The sequence below is a fragment of the Suillus plorans genome, assembly GCF_016647745.1.
Source record: "Suillus plorans strain S12 chromosome Unknown HD556scaffold_33, whole genome shotgun sequence".
NCBI classification, from domain to species: Eukaryota; Fungi; Basidiomycota; class Agaricomycetes; order Boletales; family Suillaceae; genus Suillus; species Suillus plorans.
The window spans coordinates 425,837-445,100 of record NW_024537417.1 but is presented as its reverse complement, the minus strand read 5'-3'; the positions used below and the strand labels follow the sequence as shown (position 1 = coordinate 445,100).

The window sequence follows — 19,264 nt, the reverse complement described above, 5'->3', positions numbered from 1 at the left end:
CGAGTATGTGCCCCTAACTTCCGAAGGCTGTCGAACGATGTCCAAAGGTTACCGGACGATGTCCGGAGGGCGTCGGGTGATGTCTGGAGTCCGATGTCCGATGCACGGGAATTCCGGCGGACATTCAGGAACAAGAGATAAGACTAATCCGGACAAAGTCCGAACTAGAAAGGAAACAGCGGAGGACTACCAAAGGTAGAGGCGGAGGTGATAAGTCTATAGGAGTCAATCCTAAGATGAGCGGAGGTCGACGAGAGAGAAACTCAAGTCGGACGGAGGAGGTAATGAGCAGAGTCTAAGATGATATTCGAACTGAGGAAACTACAGAGACTGTACAGGGTTTATATACTACTGAGGACATAACGGAGAACAGTAAGTGCAGTGCGAGGCTATGTCAAGCTATGGATAAAACATATGGGACGACTATTACTAGTCTATCGGAACTTAGTAAAATGAAGACGGAAATGAATAAGGGATGGAAAATAAAGTGTACTAACTGATAAGGGAAATACCAAAGGGATAAGGCACGGAGGTTAGATGCGGGTCGGATCCGGACGATACATAGAAGTCGGCCGGATCCGGAAATCCGGAAATGATGAGTGTGATAGGTCCGGATCCAGAATGCGGGATATGACACCCTCCGTCGAAGAACACGACGGCGCCTTTGCCGCCATCCTCAGCCAAGAGTTCGGCTCAGGAAGGTACCTGGGACCCTTATCCAAATCCGAAATGGAAAGCCTTATCGGACCATTCCAGACAGCTCCGCTATCCATCATCCCAAAGCCTGGAAAACCCGGAAAATTCCAACTCATTCAGAACTTGTCCCACAGCCTCTCGTCGCTCACTTGTCCCATCTCCTCCATCAATTCCTCCATCAATTCAGACCTCTACCCCTGCACCTATGGCACCTTTGCCACCATATGCCTCCTCATCTGGCGTCTTCCTCCTGGATCACAAGGCGCCACACGAGACGTGGCAGAAGCATATCGCACCATCCCCCTCCACCCTTCGCAATACCCAGGCCTTGTCGTTTGCACAGGTGAAGACCTCTTCGCCGTCGACACTAGTTTCTGTTTTGGCTGCTCTTCAGCAGCGGGCTCCTACGGTGGGCTCGCTGACGCTGGCACTGACATTTTCTGCAGCGAGGGAATCGGCCCATTATCAAAATGGGTCGACAACCACTTCTTCATTCGCATCCTGCGGGAGCATTTGGAGAAGTACAACATGGAACAGAAACTATGGGCCCGCAACATCCAAGACCAGGGTGGCCTTCGAAAGGATGGTGGCCGGAAATGGTACCACGGCGCTACCATGCCTGATGACCAACCAGAGGAATACGACGAAGATTGCTCATTTCCCTTGCTCGACCTCTCACAGAAGTCCCCACGCTCCCTTGAAGACGCGAAATTCTCGTACTGCATGGCAGACATCGACGCTCTTTCCCATCAAACAGGGACACCATGGCAGCTTTCCAAGGACATCCAATTCTGCTCCAATCCTCCTTTCACCGGTTTCACATGGAACCTTGACTCTCGTACGCTCGAGATCCCAGAAAGCAAGAAAGAGAAATACTTGGCCGCCATTGCTGCATGGGAATCCCAAAGTCGTCACTCCCTCCTCGAAGTCCAAAAGCTTCACGGAAAACTGCTCCATGTGTCTCGCATCGTCCCGGCGGGACGAGCCTACATCACCGAGTTGGAAGCCATGCTCTCCACCTTCGGTGATCGTCCGCTCGTGCCTCATACCCCACCAAAGAACTGCGCGGCAGACCTCAGGTGGTGGTCCGCACACCTTCGCCAGCAATCCGTCAGCAGAGCCATCCCAGGTCCCTGCCTCATCACCGACCCAAACACCTTCTCTGATGCTAGCTCAGGCGTGGGAATCACAATTTGGGTCAACGGGTGGTGGCGCGCGTGGCGCCTTGTCCCAGGATGGAAAGCAGACAGCCGCGACATTGGTTGGGCCGAAGCCATCGGCTTTGAGTTCCTCGTCCTCAGCATCATACAGAACTCCCAACCCCGCCCTCTCCCTTGCTTCAAGGTTTACAGAGACAACAGAGGAGTTGTGGAAGGCTGGTGGAAAGGACGCAGCCGCAACCGCCCCACCAACGTTGTCTTTAAACGCATTCACAATGCCGCTGAATCCGCTGCCTGCATCATCCTCACACGCTATGTCCCTAGCGCTTTTAACCCCACAGACGATGCGTCACGAGGCAGATACCCACTCTGCTCCCTTCTTCTGCCCCCCATTCCTATCCCTCCCTCCATCCGGGACTTCGTCGTCGACTTCGACGCCCCTCTACACGCAAACGAACTCAGAGGGACCTCCAAGTCAATCCCGCTTCACGGGCCTCCCAAAACCCGTCACAAGCTCGATGACGCCAACCGCGCCCTCGAGAACCGAATCCTCGAACGGCAGGGAGAAGAGCTACACAAAGTGTCGAAAATATAGTAGGTCTCCCGCTGCCATTTCAGCTGGAAAACACTGTGACACACGCTAACAATAACTCAGCCTACCCTTCTGACATGAATCCGCTTCCCTCTGTGCTACGCCCACACTGCCCTGCCAAACAGCGACTTCGTTTGTGGCTCCCACTCATTGCCCGCCCCAACATCAGGAAAACCCTCCCAGGGAAAAAATGTTATAATTTTTGCTAAAAGTTCTAATTTGGATAATTCTATCTAATCACAAGAATTAGGAATAAAATTGCTAGAAGACAATAATGTGGGATGCAAATATCACAAAATGTCAAGAATTACTTGAATATACAAAAAGTGTATCTATCTAAATACAAATTCAACCAAAAATCACTACAACCATCCAGAACTGTGGGACGCCCCACCCGATCCCAGCAGCCACCAGTGTTTAGCACACACGCCTGGCGCACGTCAGCGAATGCTGACGTGGCTCGAACGTGTGCGGAGGACACTGGAGAGCGCCAGAAGAGTGGAAGGAGGGCCGAGACAGGAAGCATGAGATGGAGGGTAGGATGTAGTGTAGGGCGCGACTCGCCGCACGAGTGGTGGTCATAGTAGCACGCTGCAAGGTTAAAGATAGTTATAAACGAGAAAAAAGAACATGCGCACCTGGGACAAGCGGCGAACGACTGAGTAAAATTTTGTTGAAGTTCATCATTTGCACATATTTGTTTCGCTCACGTGACTGTTTGGTTGATATCGAACCATTTGTTTGGCTCGCATGACTTTGGTTTGAAAACTTTTTGAACTTCCGACGTCGATCCCTCATTCCTCAACGTTCAACGTTGTCAGCCTCAACCATCAAGCTGATAGGTATGTCTTAGGTTTTTTAAAAAGTTCTATTTAACATTTGTAACTACAAACTAGGTAGTTCATAGTCGTCCTTCCGTGCTCGTCGTTGGATTGTGAGTGTGTCGGTCCTTGTTCGAGCAAGAGCCACGCTGATCCAAGTCATTGTTTGCCATTCGCAGCGGGTGAGTGCGTCGATCGTCATTCGAGCAACCGCCACGCTGATTCCTGGACACCCATGCCCATACCCGTACCCTTATAGTGGGTAGTCACTCGTGTCGTAACTCATCACGCTTGCGGTCTCTATTGTAAATTGGTGAGTATTATTTCATCTATATACGTCGTATGGACTTTGCTGAGCGGACGTCTCGTTTCTCTTCTCTTTGGTAGCATAAGCGTCCGCGTCCAAACTCCATGCGTGCTAGTCATGGAGAAGGATGACACGGGTGGTGCGTCATCTTTGGCTTCTGCATTGTCCATGCTGTCCTCGGCTGCAGCGCCACCGCATTCTTCTTCTTCTGCGACACCGGTCCGAGTCGTGGAGGTGGTGAGTCCTGGTTGCAACTCCTTTGTGGAGGAAGGACGATGAAGGCAAGACCGTTTGCAACGTGTAAGTTCTCATTTGTTGTTCCTTCTATATTCGTACCAATCTCTTATATACATACAGATGTGGCCTCTACTATAAGCTTCACGGCTCTGCTCGTCCCATTAGTATGAAATCCGATATTATTCGGAAGCGCTCTCGACACGACGCTCGTGCGCCACCAGTCCCTGTAGCTATAATGCATCAAGTCTGCTAACTACAAGTCAGAGGTGATGCATCAACTATGCTACTTAGCCTTCTTGTGATGCATTACAACATGCTAGTTAGCAGTCCTACAGTATATATAGCTCGGTCAATTACTTTGCAGCTCGGTCATTTGTATTTCGGTCAATTTTCCAGTCGAGTCTTCGGCAACTTAATTCACTTCAAATGTCAAATAACAGCCGGTGATGGATTGAATATCAGGTACATCGATCAGGTACAGCGCAGAAGTAGGTTAGAGAATGTCGGGAATCATGAGGTCCGGTAACGAATGTTCGGCCAACTGAGGTGGCGGGTCAATGGGACCTTCCAGCGAAAGAAAGGGTGCCCACAGCACCCGAAAATGGTCTGCAAGCCTGCGACGGATGTTAGCCTGTCGGGCAGCATAAGCTCACAAACCTTCAATGTCAGCGGCACACTCCCCAACGCATGCCTTTCCCTGTTCTTCCCACCGCGCCTGCTGCCAGGTAAAAAATTCCAGCACCCTGCGCATCTCTTCCGTGAGTAATTCGACCTCTTCCGACCACCGCAGTGCCCTCGCACGGGTTTTGCACCACTCGATTCGTACACCTTATAGTATGTTAGTTCGCAAAATATAGACCACGACGAGTGCTTACCATCGTCGCCACCTTCATTGCCATGGTCAACGCCGTCCATCATCCAGATCCAGGATACATGACGTCTCCCTTCGCCAGTAGCATATGGGTCCACGAGGGGCTTGACGTGAGTGTCGGCCAATTCCTGCAACCTGCCCTGCCAACCGGTCTTCTTCATGATTGTAGCTAGGCTCTTGAGCGCCATCCATGCTGACCGATAACGTTTCACGCAGGCCGTACGCCTTCGGTGGATGCGGGCAAGGGCATTCTGAGCACGCGTGTTTGCGCCTTGCCCGCGCACCCATTCCCTTTTGAATGTCAGTAAGGAGCAGTGAATGCGTAGACACTGCCGCAATTCTTCTAGCGCATCGTGAGCCTGCACGTAGCGCAATTCCCATTCGTCCTCTCGTAGGCGTGGATCGCACGGCTTGGTTTTCAGTTCTGAAGGTAACCAGAGGTGTATACATTCGGCGTTCTCGTGGCCTTCACGTGCGGCTGCCTGATCAATAAGGCCTTGAACGGCCGGGAGGTAAAGGACCTGTGTGCGTCGCCACATATCGATCCTACGACGAAGCGAGTTCCGCATCTGCGTGAGACTGCCTTTCTGCGTGTCGGTAGCATGTTGACCCATCGACTCGGCGATATTGGCCAGACGATGCCTTTGAAAGTATGTCAGCCTTGTTTGTGGCCGTCAAAGGGCAAATGCTCACTGTTCCTGCTCCAGGTCTATGCCTGAAGCAATAAGCACACTAGGCGAGATTTGTGGGTGCAACGAGGAGTCTATACCTCGCTGAAGGTCCTCGGCCTCCAGCTCCGCGAGCTTTAGCCTCACTCCTGCTTGCATTATAGCTAGACAAAATCATTAGTCCAAGGTCACTTTAATAGCAGAAAATACTCGCCCATGGCTTTGGCCTCGAGCGGATTAGAGATCGATGTGTCATTCGGATTATCTTCCCAAGCTTGCATTTCTTCTAACCACGCAGAGCGGTGCTCGGGAGTGATGACAGCGTCAAATTCCTCGAATGCGAGTGCATGCGCAGCCTTCTCAGCTAGAGCATCCTTCATCTTGTACAGGAGAGACGCGCCCAACCCGACGGTCTTTTTCCAGTTCCAGTCTCCAAAGTGGTCGTCCAGCGTGTCACGACGACAACCAGGACCCATCGCTTTCGTACTTGATGCCACAGGGTTGATATTCGACCAGCCCCTCTCCGGGGCTTCACCATCCGTCCGGCCAACGAAACGCGTGAAGTTAAACGAGAAGATTGTCTGACATTTTGAGACATGTGCGGGGAGGTGGAATTTTGGTATGAAGAAGCGTATATACTTGGTGAGATGGTCCAAGCGATGGGATTGAGGAAAGGACTTCATGCGGGCCCAGAGCTTTTTGTGCCATTGGCACGCAATATCGTACGACACCTTGAGCATTTCGAGCTGCGTACCACGCAAAGTCGAGAAGAATAAATAATCCATATTGATGTACCTGTCAGGCGCATGATAAGACATAGTAAATACAAACGCAACGAGACCGTGACTTACTTCTCCCCCTTCTGCAAATCGCCGACACCATTTGGCCGTTTAAAATTATGACGGGCACAATCTACTGTGCTGACGCCAGTAGCAGCAAGCCCTTGCGACTGCTTTGTATCTGCCGTGTTGACAGCGTTATGGCTCGAACAAGTACTTTTCTGTAAGATAGTGTGAGTACACGTCAATTGATTAACCAATCAGTCACATACCTCCTGCGTCTCAGTGAGATGTTCGGCCAGGAAGGCCTTGTACTCTTTCTCCTCGACGAAGTATGACCAGCCTCTCGAAAGACTTGGGTCTGCGTGATCGCTCGATACGTTCCGTCTTTTCAATCGAAAATTTGCGTCGATCGCTAAAAATACTGCATACAACCACCTAAAAACATCAGCCTTACATAGTGGATCAATATCTGTGGTGCAACACACCGTTTTGCTTTCGAAGCAGTTTGCCAACCCTCAGGTAAATTCTTCCCTGGCTGCGGACATGCTGGACATAGCACCATGCATTCACCCTGCGATGTACCATTTACACCACTGGGATCGTGCCCACGTCCGAAATGTTTCAGCATTGTGAGATGGCGCCACATACGCACCATCCGCATGAATCCGTCATAGCGATCCTAAGGTAGACAGTAAGAGACTGAAGGAACAAAGGTAGATATAAGCGTACCGGCATGCGTTTCATCATCCCTGTATTATCCGTGAGTCGAACAAGAGAATGGTAGAATTCGTAGGCTGATGCCTTCGACTCGAAGGATAAGATTTGGTAGTAATGCAGAAGTCGAAACGTGGCCGCTGTCCTAGGGTCAGTTGGCGTGGAAGGGAACCATCCGTGACGGAGGAGTTGTTTAACATGTGTCTCGGATGTCTCACAACCGCAGAAGTCCAGTCCTAGTTCGTGTAGTCCGTTCGTGTCTATAAGCACAAAGTCGTTGTTAAACGCCGGCTGCGGGAGGATGCATGGTTGACCGATGGGATGCCCGAGTTGTACTCGAAGGCCTAGCGTCTTCAAGGAAGAGCTCTCGAAGAATACACCATTCCATTGCTGCAAATTAATCAATATATTTCATCTTTCTCGTAAGAGATCACATACCTGTATGCGATGGGTGGGAGACCGGGCATGATTTGCCAGTAAGCATGTACCACAGTACAGTTGCATGTCGTTGCAATCCTGACATCGGAATTCTGCAGGATTGGCGCAACAGCCTGCACATGAATCCCTTGCATTTTCACCGCGCCCATCCAACCGAATGATCTCCGAGAGATATGTATCACGTTCCTTTGTCCAAACATGCAGAGGATTGACCTGACAAAGACAGTGAGTAAGGAATGATGCGACGGAAATAAAGATAACTCACGCCAGCTGGGCGCTTGTGTTTCTGACTTTGAGTGATTGTTCCGTCTTCGCCAGCATCCATGGAAGGTTCATCAATCATCGCAAAATCAAACTCGGTGCTTCCGTCCTCAGGCCCTGCAAATTGGGAAGACTGCTGTGTGGACGAAGGTGACGGGCGACAAATCAGATGGGCAGCAGACACCTGCATATTCCCATCTCGACGTCCTGAAAACCTGAAGGCGGTATGGACCGTCTCTCGCAACTGTGAGGTAGGTGGTGCATAGTGATTGAGCTTGGGTCGTTTTCGATTGTTGACTTGTCGAAAGGTGATATTTAAAGGGGCACATTGGATAGTTTGATGACTGGTTGGGGCGACACGCTCGGTGACACCATCAATTCGGGTGGAGCCTGCATTTGAAGAATTTCTAGCAGGTAACATCGCTCGGGCAATGGGCTCAGGCAATGGGCTTGTGCATGAGAAGGTGTGACACAATGTGACATGTTAGCGTGACAGAAGCTTGCAACTCATCGAAGTCCAACTCATTGAAGTCCAACTCATCGAACTACTCACTTACTCACTGCCAGTGCAATGCAAGAACTACGACTGCAGCGGCCAAGGCTACTGCATCACCCAATATGGATGGCTTTCCCTGTACAAAAAGCCCGAGGTCAGTTCCCTTTTCAACATCAATTCTCCTCCCATACTTACTACACCCAATGATGATCTCCCCCAGCACGATAATAGCTGCCGTGCCTGCGGCGCTCATCGCTGATGGTAATGATGGTAATGGCACTGGTAAGCAGCGATATCTCCGAGCGCGCTCTGGTACTTACTAGCAGGATAGATGACCACTCTGCGGCACCCATCACTGACGGTACTGGTGATCTTACTAGCAGGATAGATGACCTCCCTGCGGTGCCCATCGCTGACGATACTGGTGACAATGGCACTGGTAAGCAACGATATTCCTAAGCACGCTCTGCTTCTTACTAATGTTCCACAGATAATCTCATTGCGCTCTTGGCCCAGATGAATATCACTGGGCAGGAGGCATCTGACGTGACGTCCAAGATCCATGATGCGGTCCAGAACGCGCTGGTCGCCGCCGTTTCTGCTATCAGTGCTGTTTCGACCACTTCGGCATCAACTCCACTCATCCCAGCGTTGACTCCTTCGACCACTTCGACATCAGCTCCACTCATCCCAGCGTTGACTCCTGTTGTGAACTACAATGTGCCAGCGGCTGACGCTACGGGTCCCTTCTACTGGGTGACCCGTGGCCGCCGTATTGGCGTATTCTCTACTTGGTAAGTGATTCGCGTTATTTAGATTAACGGCAGCTGATTTGTGATCCGCCAACAGGCAGCAGACCTCGTCCCATGTCATTGGCGTGAGCAGGGCGTCTTTTTCGAAGGTCCACTCAGTTGCCGAAGGAATTCAGCTGATGGAAGAGGCCATTGGCCGCGGCGAAACGGAGGTGTTGACGTAACGAATGTATACCTGAAGCTTTTACATAGTAGTGCAGCGTGAATCTCAATAAGAAATATGCAATTCAAAGTGACATTAGTGCGCAAGCCTCGCAAGCCTATTCAAAATTCGTTGTAGTTCTGGTACAAGAATCCCTTGAGTAAATGAACTACGGCTAACTTGGCGTCTCCATCGCTGAGCGCATGACAATAAATATCTTCCACCATAGCAATGGTGTCCCTCATGCTCGTGCACACTTGTTCTGCGGCACGCCACTCGTCACAAACCCCGCACAATTGGAGGATACCGTCTTGTCCTCGACTGGCCCTGTCAAGGAAGTCTTCGATGCTCGACATCGCGCGCTTGAGAATCTCTCTATCCCCGTGAGTTCCGGGAGCATCTGGGATAGACTTCGTGTATTCAGCAAAGACGCCCAAGGTGAATTTTTGCGGAGATTTGATGTGCGCCATGAAGTCATCTTTAGCATACTTCACCACGGCAATACATTCAGCTAATGTCCCTCTGATATTTATATTAAAAACACAGCGACAATAATAATATTCAGCACGTACATTGATTCATCGGCATCGCTCGCACACTCGTCACTGCCGTTGTTGCCCTTATCCAAGTTGTCACCCGCACCCTTGTTGTCGCTGCCGTCATCGTCCTTTCGACGGTTTTTGTTGAGGTGATATTTCTCTCTTCTTTTTGCAAGGATCTCCTCACGGCACCTGCATCTGTAATCAGGGCATCGTAGGCTGAACGAAATAGACGATACTTACTTAGCGTAGTACCGGGAACGCTTGGCTCTCATAGCCTGAAGCTTGGCCGCGTCGGTTTTATATTTAGTTGGGGGGGCCATAGCGAGCAACGGTGTCGTTTGGTGTGGAGGAGAGAAAAAAGAGGATGAGCTTCGGATGCTTCGATTCGTCATCGGACTGTATTGAGTTAAGAGCCTCCATTGGTTCGTCGGACCGTATAGATTACGAGCCTCCGTTCAAATGTCGATGGCCCATGCATGTGCTGAGTACACGCTGTAGATAAAACGAACTGTAAGTGCGGTGCATGGCATGGATGATAATCAGCACATCTACTCATTGTGAGACAATGTGCACACACCTGCTAAATCATCACTGCCAGTGCAGCGCAAGTGGAGTGTTATCGGATGGACCTTAATCCGCAATTCAATATTGAAGTTTCAAGTGGAGTGAACTGACCTTGCCGAGTCGTTATTCAGTGACTTACTATTGTGATACGAGTAGTCGTTAATCATCACCGGAGTAGGTTGGACATGTAGGTCAGACCTTAATAGCTTTACCTGTAAAGTAGTACTACTGAATCCTGATCTAATCATGGTAGGACCGCAATGAGTTTGAAGTTAAGTTTGTCCGGTTCAGAATGAACTATGCTCACTCACAATTTGATGCTGAACATGCAGCAGACATGACCGAGCTACTAGAACACATCATACCTCAACCGATTCCTTGGGCGATGATACGTCTGGAGGAGATATCACTGCATACTAGTAGCATGGTAGGACCGTATTGACTGCAATTCAATGTACCGATCACTGACTTTAATTCCTCACATAAGCAAGCGCTCTCACAAGCCGACTCAGATCCGTAAGTGAATGATTGTTCAAACACTGGCGCTCACAGAATATTTACAGGTAAGTATCATACGAACTAACTACTGGTATGCACCGACACTCACTAGGTTGAAGCACTGTTACCTTCCGGTCCAGGCCCTGCTTCGATGATCAAGTGCTTCCGAGTCTGCTTCGGTGGCGCTTCCTACAGCATCTATGTCCCTTAGGCCTCAGGTCCGCCTTGTGGCTTAACCGTATTTGTTGCTATGGGTCGGGCTGATCTTTTTCAGAACATTACATGTGAAGGTACGGACTATACATTTTTTCACCCAGTGATCACTGGTGGTCATTATGTTTCACCCAGTGATCACTGGTGGTCATCACGAGTTTTATATATTTCACGACGAACACTATGTACAGAGAGATTGTAGATATCAAGGTTGAAAATATCATTGTACTACATAGCATCGTTTTGCGAGTCTCCCGGAGATGGTAATGTAGATGTCGCATCTGAGAAATGAGGATTCTCTGAATTAAATTAGATTCAAAACATCAAAAAAGAGTGACTGGTAGTGAAGGCGGTGATTCGGTCTAGCGATTCGGTCCAGCGATTCGGTCCATCGATTCGGTCCATCGAAATGGGCTCTATGATATTCAAAGGACGAAGACGAAGACGAAGGAAAATATCCCTCCCTAACTCACTACGTACTGAAATTATCACCCCATCCCTCAGGTCTGACCGCTGTATGTGCCAGGATGCTGTCCCTCTGCTCCTACTGATCTCAGTAATAGATGCCTCGGAAATGGACAAGCAAGGAGCAAGAGGAATTTCTCACCTCCATGTTGGGAGAATTTCGCATGCGCGCCGCAGAGAAGAAATACGAGGAGTTCTGGAAAAAAGTCAACAAATTGTTTTTTGAGAAATGGCCAGAGCGAAGGGCCTGCTTTGGTGACTTGCCTGCTGACCACGTCCTTACGCCAGATCAAGTGAAAGATTTGGCAAGCGCTGTGGAAAGTCGTGAAGAGGTAAGCACTACCATCTGTGAGCATGCGAAACACACGTACCAACTCATTTTGATTAGCAACTAGCTACATGGTACCGTTGGCGGAAAAACCCTGCTCGCCTGGGCCGCACGAGTGGTATTAAAGGAGCTTTGAAGTTCGACACTGTGTTAGCTGGTGGTGTGGAACTTAAGGGGACCCGCGCACCGCAAAAAATGGACATTTACTCCTACAAATACTATGGAGAAAAAGTCAAGGACACTGCAGATGCCGAAATCAGAGCACAGAATGTTACTGACCACGGGCCAAAGCTAAATAAGCGCCGCGAGGTCACGCGCCGTTTGTACTCTGAAGAATGCGAGGACGTCAAGAATAAGGTTGAAAGGAGATACCAAAAGGCAAAGGCAAAGTATGCAAAAGCACGTCTACGCCAGAAGTCGGGGAAGATGCCAAGAAATGACGATGCAACCAAGATTAAGTACGTACTTCTGTCGTTGATCACATGGTTGTATCTCAAGCGCATTTAAAAACTGCAGGGCTATCCGTGAGCTTGGTCCTATGCTTGATTGGATCCTGAAGTACCTTGCACATGCCACGGGTGGGTGGAAGTTCACGATCCTTATGGGAGGGAAGGATCCTAGCACTGGAGAGGTGTCTGTGTTCAAGTGAGTGATGCGTGTTCAAGTTGATGAGGAAGTGCGCTTACCTAATATTATGAAGCTATCATATTGGCGAACTTGAGAGTGGGGCACAGTTTGATCAGACTTACGCCAATTTTGATGCGGTGCAGGGTGCATTCCTAGCCTTCGTCAAAGACGCTCTCGGTACGTCAATATAAGTGTCAGTTCAAAAGCATGCACTCACCTTTTCACTAGCATTTGAGTCGACACTGCCCCAAGACTCAGATGCTGAGGAAGCAGAAGATTCATCATCAGACTCGCATGACGGTTCAGATGAGGAGTGGGCGACAACGAGTGGCAGTGAGCATGGTGGTTGTCATGTGGAAGAAGAGGACTTGGATGATCTCCTACCAAACAGCGCCCATCGAATCAACACTGCGGGCATGTACCGGATGACTCCTCAGTCTGAGTCATCCATCGAAGACGATTTTGGCGCCGCCATAGCATCAACTGATGCATCACTTCCATGTGCGCGGGTCTTAGGTGATGCATCATCTGGTTCTCAGCTCCTGAGTGATTCCCACTTGGCTTCGTTCAACAACCCTCCAAACCTACCCGTGTTTGACCACGAAGTGTTTACTGCTCTCATCAATGACCCGAATTTTAACATCAGCATTTTGGATGCTCTCCCCGAAGCCCCCCCCCTTCAATTCAATCCATATCCTGAAGTCTTTATCCCTCCAGCTCCTCGCACTGATGATGCATCATCTACACAATATCCTGAAGTTTTTATCCCTCCGGCTCCTCGCGCTGATGATACATCATCCATCCAACATCCCCAAGTCTTCATCCCTCCAGCTCCTCGCGCTGATGATGCGGCTCCTCACGCCCATGATGCATCATCTACTCAATATCCCGAAGTCTTTATCCCTCCAGCTCCGGCTCCTCACGCCCATGATGCATCATCTACTCAATATCCCGAAGTCTTTATCCCTCCAGCTCCTCCGGCTCCTCCCGCTAATGATGCATCATCTGCCCAATATTCGCAAGTTGTTATCCCTCCAGCCCCTCCCGCTGATGATGCATCATCTGCCCAATATTCTCAAGTCGTTATCCCTCCGGCTCCTCGTGCCGATGTTGAAAATATGGGAACACCCAATGAATCTGATGGTGCTGGCGCGGCACCAACTTCAGCAGTCCAAGCTGGAGCTCAGCGTCATTGTGGAAGGCGCACACCACAACATTCACAACTGACCGTGCCCACTTCCTCGGCAGATGAGATCCAACCACTCCCAGATGGGCATCGCCGAGTGCGCAAACCCTTCAATGCAAGAGAATGTGACAACGATATTGGCGGGCCAACAAAGTAAGTCGGTCCTTTATGTGCTTCAAGTTGCATCGCACTGATATGACTACATCCTAGGCGTGCTCGGCATACATAATCAGTAAATAGTGTCTTATCTACATATCTTGTTGCGAGATCCATGTCAGTAATAGTGATTAAATTGAATGTTTCTTGTTGTACGAACGAAATGTAAATGTCCGCTATCATATTGTTCCGCATGCCCGGTGCAAGCAGACGTACAGGAAGACGCTCAGTTCGAAGTTCATACATTCAAGGCGCAGCGGTGTTTCAGTTCTGCGGGATAAATTCATCCTTGCATACATATTTTACAAAGGGAGCTGGACTTAGTGGTAAAATTTTGAAAAATGATGTCATGCACGTATTTGACTTGAGCGCAAGCCTTCAGTGAAGACTGTGGAAAGGTAAGAGGCCTCCCAAAAACGAGTTAGATAGCCGGATGGCCAGACGGATGCCTGGATCTAGTGTAAGTAAGCAAGGTACAGCATAGGTAAGCAAGGTACAGACAAGGGAAGCAAGGTACAGACAAGGGAAGCAAGGTACCAGGGTATAATGCCAGCGAACGGATGCTGGGTGCAGCCCAATTTGGTGCGGGAGGATGATGCATCACTGATGCATCACTATGCATCACATTCCCAATAGGGATGAGGTTGATGCACCACTGCTCGCTATCATAGTTGATGCATCATCAAAATATGCTAGTTAGCCTGTTTTGATGCATCATTATGACAGTATAGCCTGCGTGCGCAGCGCTCCTCCCTCACCGAGCCCCCAAGCGCATCTAACACACCTGGCACTCCTTCCGTTATGGAGGAGACAGTTTCAGAACGGGTTCTGGTGCGACAAGTGCAGGTACTTCTTCGTCTTCGTGGCGCAGCAGCATGGACTCATCTGTCCACACAGTCGACGTATTTGTGGTCAATTGTAGCTATACAGTAATTACTTTTGTGTGTATATTCTATGTAATCAAATATCAGATGTTTATTAGTCTTTTGTTCTTGTAACATTGCCTGGGATGTGTGATCTGTGAACCAACATTTGTAATAACGGCTTCTGCAATTCACCACAATTGTGTCTAGTATCAACTAATTCTTGATAATTATGCAAAATTTACGAGGGGGTAAGAAAGTCCTTCTAAACTACATAATTCTCCTAATTCTCCTAAAGCTGCTAATTAGACATAATTCTTGGACTTTATCAAAGATTATCGAAATTTTGGCCAGGAGGTTTTTCCTGATGAAACCAAACGCCCTCACCGCAGGAGACATGACATGCATCCAAGATGTCATGTGTCACGCATGGGCCGACAGCACCCACAAATCCTATGGCTCAGGACTCCTCGTGTTCCATGTCTATTGTGACTCGCGCACAATCCCAGAATCAGACCGCGCGCCAGCATCCTCCACTCTCATTTCTGCATTCATCGCCTTCGCAGCCGGGTCGTACTCCGGAAAGACCATCGCAAACTACGTATTCGGCGTGCGTCCATGGCACATTCTCCACGGCGTTAAGTGGTCGCTAGACGATGTTTAAATCGACACACTACTAAAAGCTGCAGAGAACCTCGCACCACAATCTTCGAAGCGCAAGAAACACCGTCCCTACACCGTCGAATTCATTTGCTCACTTCGCAGCCATCTTAATCTGGAGTCACCTCTCGATGCTGCAGTATTCAGCTACCTCACGACAGTGTTTTACTGCACTGCACGCGTCGGGGAATTCACGGTTCCCTCCCTGTCATCGTTCGAGCCCAACTCCCACGTCAAACCTTCAGACATGCGGATCGAACGTGACCGCAACAACCTCGTCATGAGAGTCTTCCGCATCCCAAAGACAAAGACCTCCAGAGACGGAGAAGACGTTTCATTTGTGCGCCAAGCAGGACCTTCAGACCCCGAAGAAGCCCTACTCAATCACCTCAGAGTCAACGAACCTGCCCCGGGAAGCGCGCTATTTGCATACCATTTCAAAAACGGCCACAGGCTATTAACAAAACAGAAATTCATAGGACGGTTAGCACAAGCAGCTAGAGCCGCAGGATCAGACCCGCTCCAAGGTCACAGAATTCGTATTGGTTCAACATTAGAATACTTGTTGCGAAACGTTCCTTTCGAGGTTGTCAAGACAAAAGGCCGTTGGGCCAGTGACGCTTTCCAACTATACCTCCGCAAGCATGCCCAGATCATGGCACCATACATGCAAGCTGTACCAGCCCTGCACGAAGACTTCTTGCGTTTCTCTATGCCAAGGCCACACTAGACGCTGATTCAGACCGTGAGTCCTTTCCTCCTCCTACCACGTTGGGGATCTTCGGCCTCGCTGCGATGCGTCGTCGGGGACTCCTAATTTCTTGGGGGATTCGCAGCTCACCTTGTTCTTGGGCAGATCCTCATTCGGGGCCGGATAGCGCTTCGCGCTCTCACCCATTCTCTTAGCTCATCGTACCTCTGCCCTTGTAACTTTGCATTAGAATAGAAATACAATTCATCTAATAAGTTCCTCACAATGGCGTCAAAGCGTCATCCAAAGATGGCGAGAAGAAGCAGAACGCGCTCGGGCGACTCTTGCAGGAGATCGTGGCTCGGTCAGGCGACATCTCTGTCCTCGACTGGATCGGAGAACCTTCCGAGTTCAATAGCTGTCTTCCAGCCCATATCACCTCTTACACCACTCCTCCACGCACCCTTCCACCTTTGTCTGAAGATCATATTCACATACAAGTCTCTTCGCTGCGACAGACCGTGTCTGCAGATCTAGCACTGAAATTTTATGACGAGCTTGAACAGCTTAGAGCTCCTCGCTTTGCCAACTGCAGACTTCATCTGCCTTGCATTTCATTCCGTGTCGCGGAAGTCAGACGGAGGCACGGTCTGGACCAGGAGACTCGCATAACTAGTGATGTGCAAGGCCCGGCCTCAAGCCGTAGGCCGAGCCTGACCGGGCCTACTTAGGCCGAGCCCAGCCGGGCCTTGAGAGCGGCCTAGTAGGGCTCAAGGCTTGGCCTGAGGTATGTGAAGGCCAGAGCCGGGCCGCCAAGCCGTGGCTTTCAAGGTAGGTTTTGATCTTCGCACAGCAAACACCGAATAACTAAATAGTTTATCTGTGCCTCTGTACTGGCGCACCATAGCCTAAAAAATCAATACTTCGAGTCGTCTAATCTCCAAATGGCTCTGCGTGTCGATTCAGATGACGAGAACGTGCCTCCACGACGTCCTAAACGGGTTGCTGTGCCGTCCGCCAAGGTAATCAGTGCGGATAATACTGCTGACCTTGAACTCCATTCTCACAGAAAGGCTCACGTCGCCGCCAATGCTGCGCCCTCAGGTTCGCACATCTTTGATGAGGATGATAGTGACATTGAATCACTTCACAGCAAAACCAGACGACTCACAAAAGGTATGTTGTTCTTTTGTCTTTCTAGTACTGATATTTTGAATCCTCACAGGCAAAAAACGCGCTCGTGATGCTGCTGCTGCCGACGGCAACAGTGAAGGGGCTGAACTTGAGCCAGATAGCCTCCTGAATGAGGCACCACCATCCGCAACTAGTAAGTCATGACCTGCTGTATTTGATGCTGACAATCTTACCTGTACATGTGGAGTCAATCCACCACAGGCTCCCGCTATCGTTGATGACGAACTCGATGCCGACGGATTTCTAAAGGACGTGCAAGTTATGGACATCGATGAGCCCGAAAAGTTGCGCCAAGAGCAACGAAGCCGCGACATCAATAAATTCTTTTCAGCACCTTATTCTGACGATAAAGGCAAGAAGTATCGCCATTGCATGCTATGCAGGTAAGGTCCCATTGGTTTCACTCATGTTGTACTATAACTGACTATATATTAGCAAAAAAATGAAGAAACCCGTTGCTTTTGTCAACGAAATAACGACCATGCGCCGTCACATGGATGCTTTGCATCGGGTAAGCATTTCTGATGCTTACGAGTAACGTGTAGGACTAACTTTGTTCATTTGTAGAATGAATATATCCAATGGGCCAAAGACAACAAATTTATGTCAATGTTACCGAAGGACACGAAACGTCGCAAGCTAGATGCAGCTGCAGACTCTCAAGCACGACTCGACACCCACCTCCGTGAGCCGCAACCAAAGGAACAGATCATCCCATACTCAGATGCAATCTTCCGCGAGGCCGCCATCGAATGGTTGATTGAAACTGACCAGGTATGTTGTTTTTTTAAAAAATTCTCGCAATTGGACACTTATCAGTTCACTGCAGCCTATTGACGCACTCAACCACAAGTCCTTCAGATATATGATTGATGTAGCAGCACGAGCTACTAACGGTGTCAAACTACCTAGTCGAACAAAGACACGCCGAGCCATAATCGACCTCTTCAAGCATAATCTCACGAACCTCCGCCGACGGTTACTTGTAAGTCAGTTGTTGATTTTGTTTATCGTTGTTCCTAATACAAACTACAATCAGAGTGATGCTGTGAAAGGAAAGATCAATCTGACATGTGACGCCTGGCAGGCATCGAATGTCGATGGCTATTTTGCCCTCACTGGTCACTGGATCGAAGAAACAACAGTTGGTGTTTGGACTGTTCAAAGTGCCCTTCTTGGCTTTACTCGACTGAACAACGCTCACAATGGTGTCCGTCTTGGTCAAGCGCTGTTCAAATTAGTTAAACGTGTTGGGATTGCACATAAGGTAAGTAAAATTCTAGCTTCATAACAGTGTAGCACTAATGAAGTTTCAGATTGGCTACATTACGTGCGACAACGCAGCCAACAACGATACCATGATGGAACATTTTGCCGTCCACATCGAGGCACACACCAAGAAGACATTTGATCATAAAAAACGGCGCCTTCGGTAAGAGTTTCTATGTCTTGTTTATTACTACCAATTCTCACATATATTCAGGTGCTTGGCCCACATTATCAACCTCGCAACTCAGGCGCTGTTGTCCACACACAGCAAGTCGAGGCACTACGATGCCACCCAACCTAACGACGATTTGCTAGCCCCGCGACTCACTCCGCACTTGAACGAGACGAAATTGGATTAGTCCGGTCAATCTGTGTCAAGGTTTGCCGTCCGTCAAATGCACATATGTTATGTTGACATTGTTCATTGTAGGAGCGCTCCTCAGCTCAACGAAAGGAACTTTTTCAGAGTGTCCAGCGTCGAGACGAAGATGGCCACACACCAATCAAACATCCACGACAGCTGCTTCTTGACATGAAAGTAAGGTGGTCCTCAACATACACTATGCTTCAACGTGCATTCGAGCTGCGAGATGTAAGTTCAATTTAGGATGTCAATGTTGTTCCCGCTGATGTATATTATTAGGAAGTTGACTATTTTGTGGGCCGGCTCAGTTTGCAAGAGAAGGACTCAGCTAAACGGAAAAAGATTACGGACCTTGAGCTATCATCTGAAGAGTGGACCCGTGTTCAACGTCTGCTCTCAATCCTTGGTGTATGTATTTTTATCTTACAACTCGAGTCGTGGCTCACGTCGAAACTACAGTTTGCCGAGTTGTCGCAGCAGTCCTTCTCATCTGAACAAGGACCAATGCTTCACTTAGCATTGCCTGCATTGGAGTCATTGCATAGCGCATGGTCTTCACGTTCTGGACGTATCAAGTATCTTGATTTTGCGGAGGGCCTCGATGCTGGTATTGAGAAGATTGCGAAGTATTATGAGAAGTCGAGTAG

At 49.3% G+C, this 19,264-nt stretch overlaps 6 protein-coding genes across 6 annotated transcripts; 4 read left to right on the top strand and 2 right to left on the bottom strand.

Annotated features, from left to right (window-relative positions):
• Window positions 1-3,829: 3,829 nt before the first annotated feature.
• HD556DRAFT_1238627 (uncharacterized protein) lies at window positions 3,830-4,066 on the top strand (the record flags this gene model as incomplete). Its single annotated transcript, XM_041297989.1, has 2 exons — window positions 3,830-3,876; window positions 3,934-4,066. Coding segments are annotated over 2 exons (180 nt in total), but the record flags the coding sequence as incomplete, so codon positions are not given.
• Window positions 4,067-4,306: 240 nt separating this feature from the next.
• On the bottom strand, window positions 4,307-7,968 carry HD556DRAFT_1432435 (uncharacterized protein; the record flags this gene model as incomplete). The annotated part of the gene is made up of 11 exons (XM_041305122.1): window positions 4,307-4,427; window positions 4,524-4,641; window positions 4,689-5,326; window positions 5,378-5,494; window positions 5,563-6,147; window positions 6,204-6,352; window positions 6,404-6,569; window positions 6,620-6,813; window positions 6,864-7,238; window positions 7,287-7,472; window positions 7,552-7,968. 11 exons carry the CDS (start codon window positions 7,966-7,968, stop codon window positions 4,307-4,309), a joined length of 3,066 nt encoding a protein of 1,021 aa, XP_041159536.1.
• A 281-nt stretch (window positions 7,969-8,249) lies between these two features.
• On the top strand, window positions 8,250-9,019 carry HD556DRAFT_1444092 (uncharacterized protein; the record flags this gene model as incomplete). Its single annotated transcript, XM_041306727.1, has 4 exons — window positions 8,250-8,325; window positions 8,375-8,482; window positions 8,534-8,837; window positions 8,893-9,019. 4 exons carry the CDS (start codon window positions 8,250-8,252, stop codon window positions 9,017-9,019), a joined length of 615 nt encoding a protein of 204 aa, XP_041159535.1.
• Window positions 9,020-9,119: 100 nt separating this feature from the next.
• HD556DRAFT_1444091 (uncharacterized protein) lies at window positions 9,120-9,859 on the bottom strand (the record flags this gene model as incomplete). The annotated part of the gene is made up of 3 exons (XM_041306726.1): window positions 9,120-9,519; window positions 9,570-9,728; window positions 9,780-9,859. 3 exons carry the CDS (start codon window positions 9,857-9,859, stop codon window positions 9,120-9,122), a joined length of 639 nt encoding a protein of 212 aa, XP_041159534.1.
• Window positions 9,860-10,395: 536 nt separating this feature from the next.
• HD556DRAFT_1444090 (uncharacterized protein) lies at window positions 10,396-13,649 on the top strand (the record flags this gene model as incomplete). Its single annotated transcript, XM_041306725.1, has 10 exons — window positions 10,396-10,530; window positions 10,591-10,619; window positions 10,656-10,666; window positions 11,319-11,329; window positions 11,378-11,611; window positions 11,668-12,065; window positions 12,124-12,252; window positions 12,308-12,411; window positions 12,463-13,573; window positions 13,631-13,649. 10 exons carry the CDS (start codon window positions 10,396-10,398, stop codon window positions 13,647-13,649), a joined length of 2,181 nt encoding a protein of 726 aa, XP_041159533.1.
• A 3,795-nt stretch (window positions 13,650-17,444) lies between these two features.
• Window positions 17,445-17,975, top strand: HD556DRAFT_1213692 (uncharacterized protein; the record flags this gene model as incomplete). The annotated part of the gene is made up of 3 exons (XM_041296625.1): window positions 17,445-17,495; window positions 17,552-17,758; window positions 17,814-17,975. Coding segments are annotated over 3 exons (420 nt in total), but the record flags the coding sequence as incomplete, so codon positions are not given.
• Between the last annotated feature and the right edge of the window lie 1,289 nt (window positions 17,976-19,264).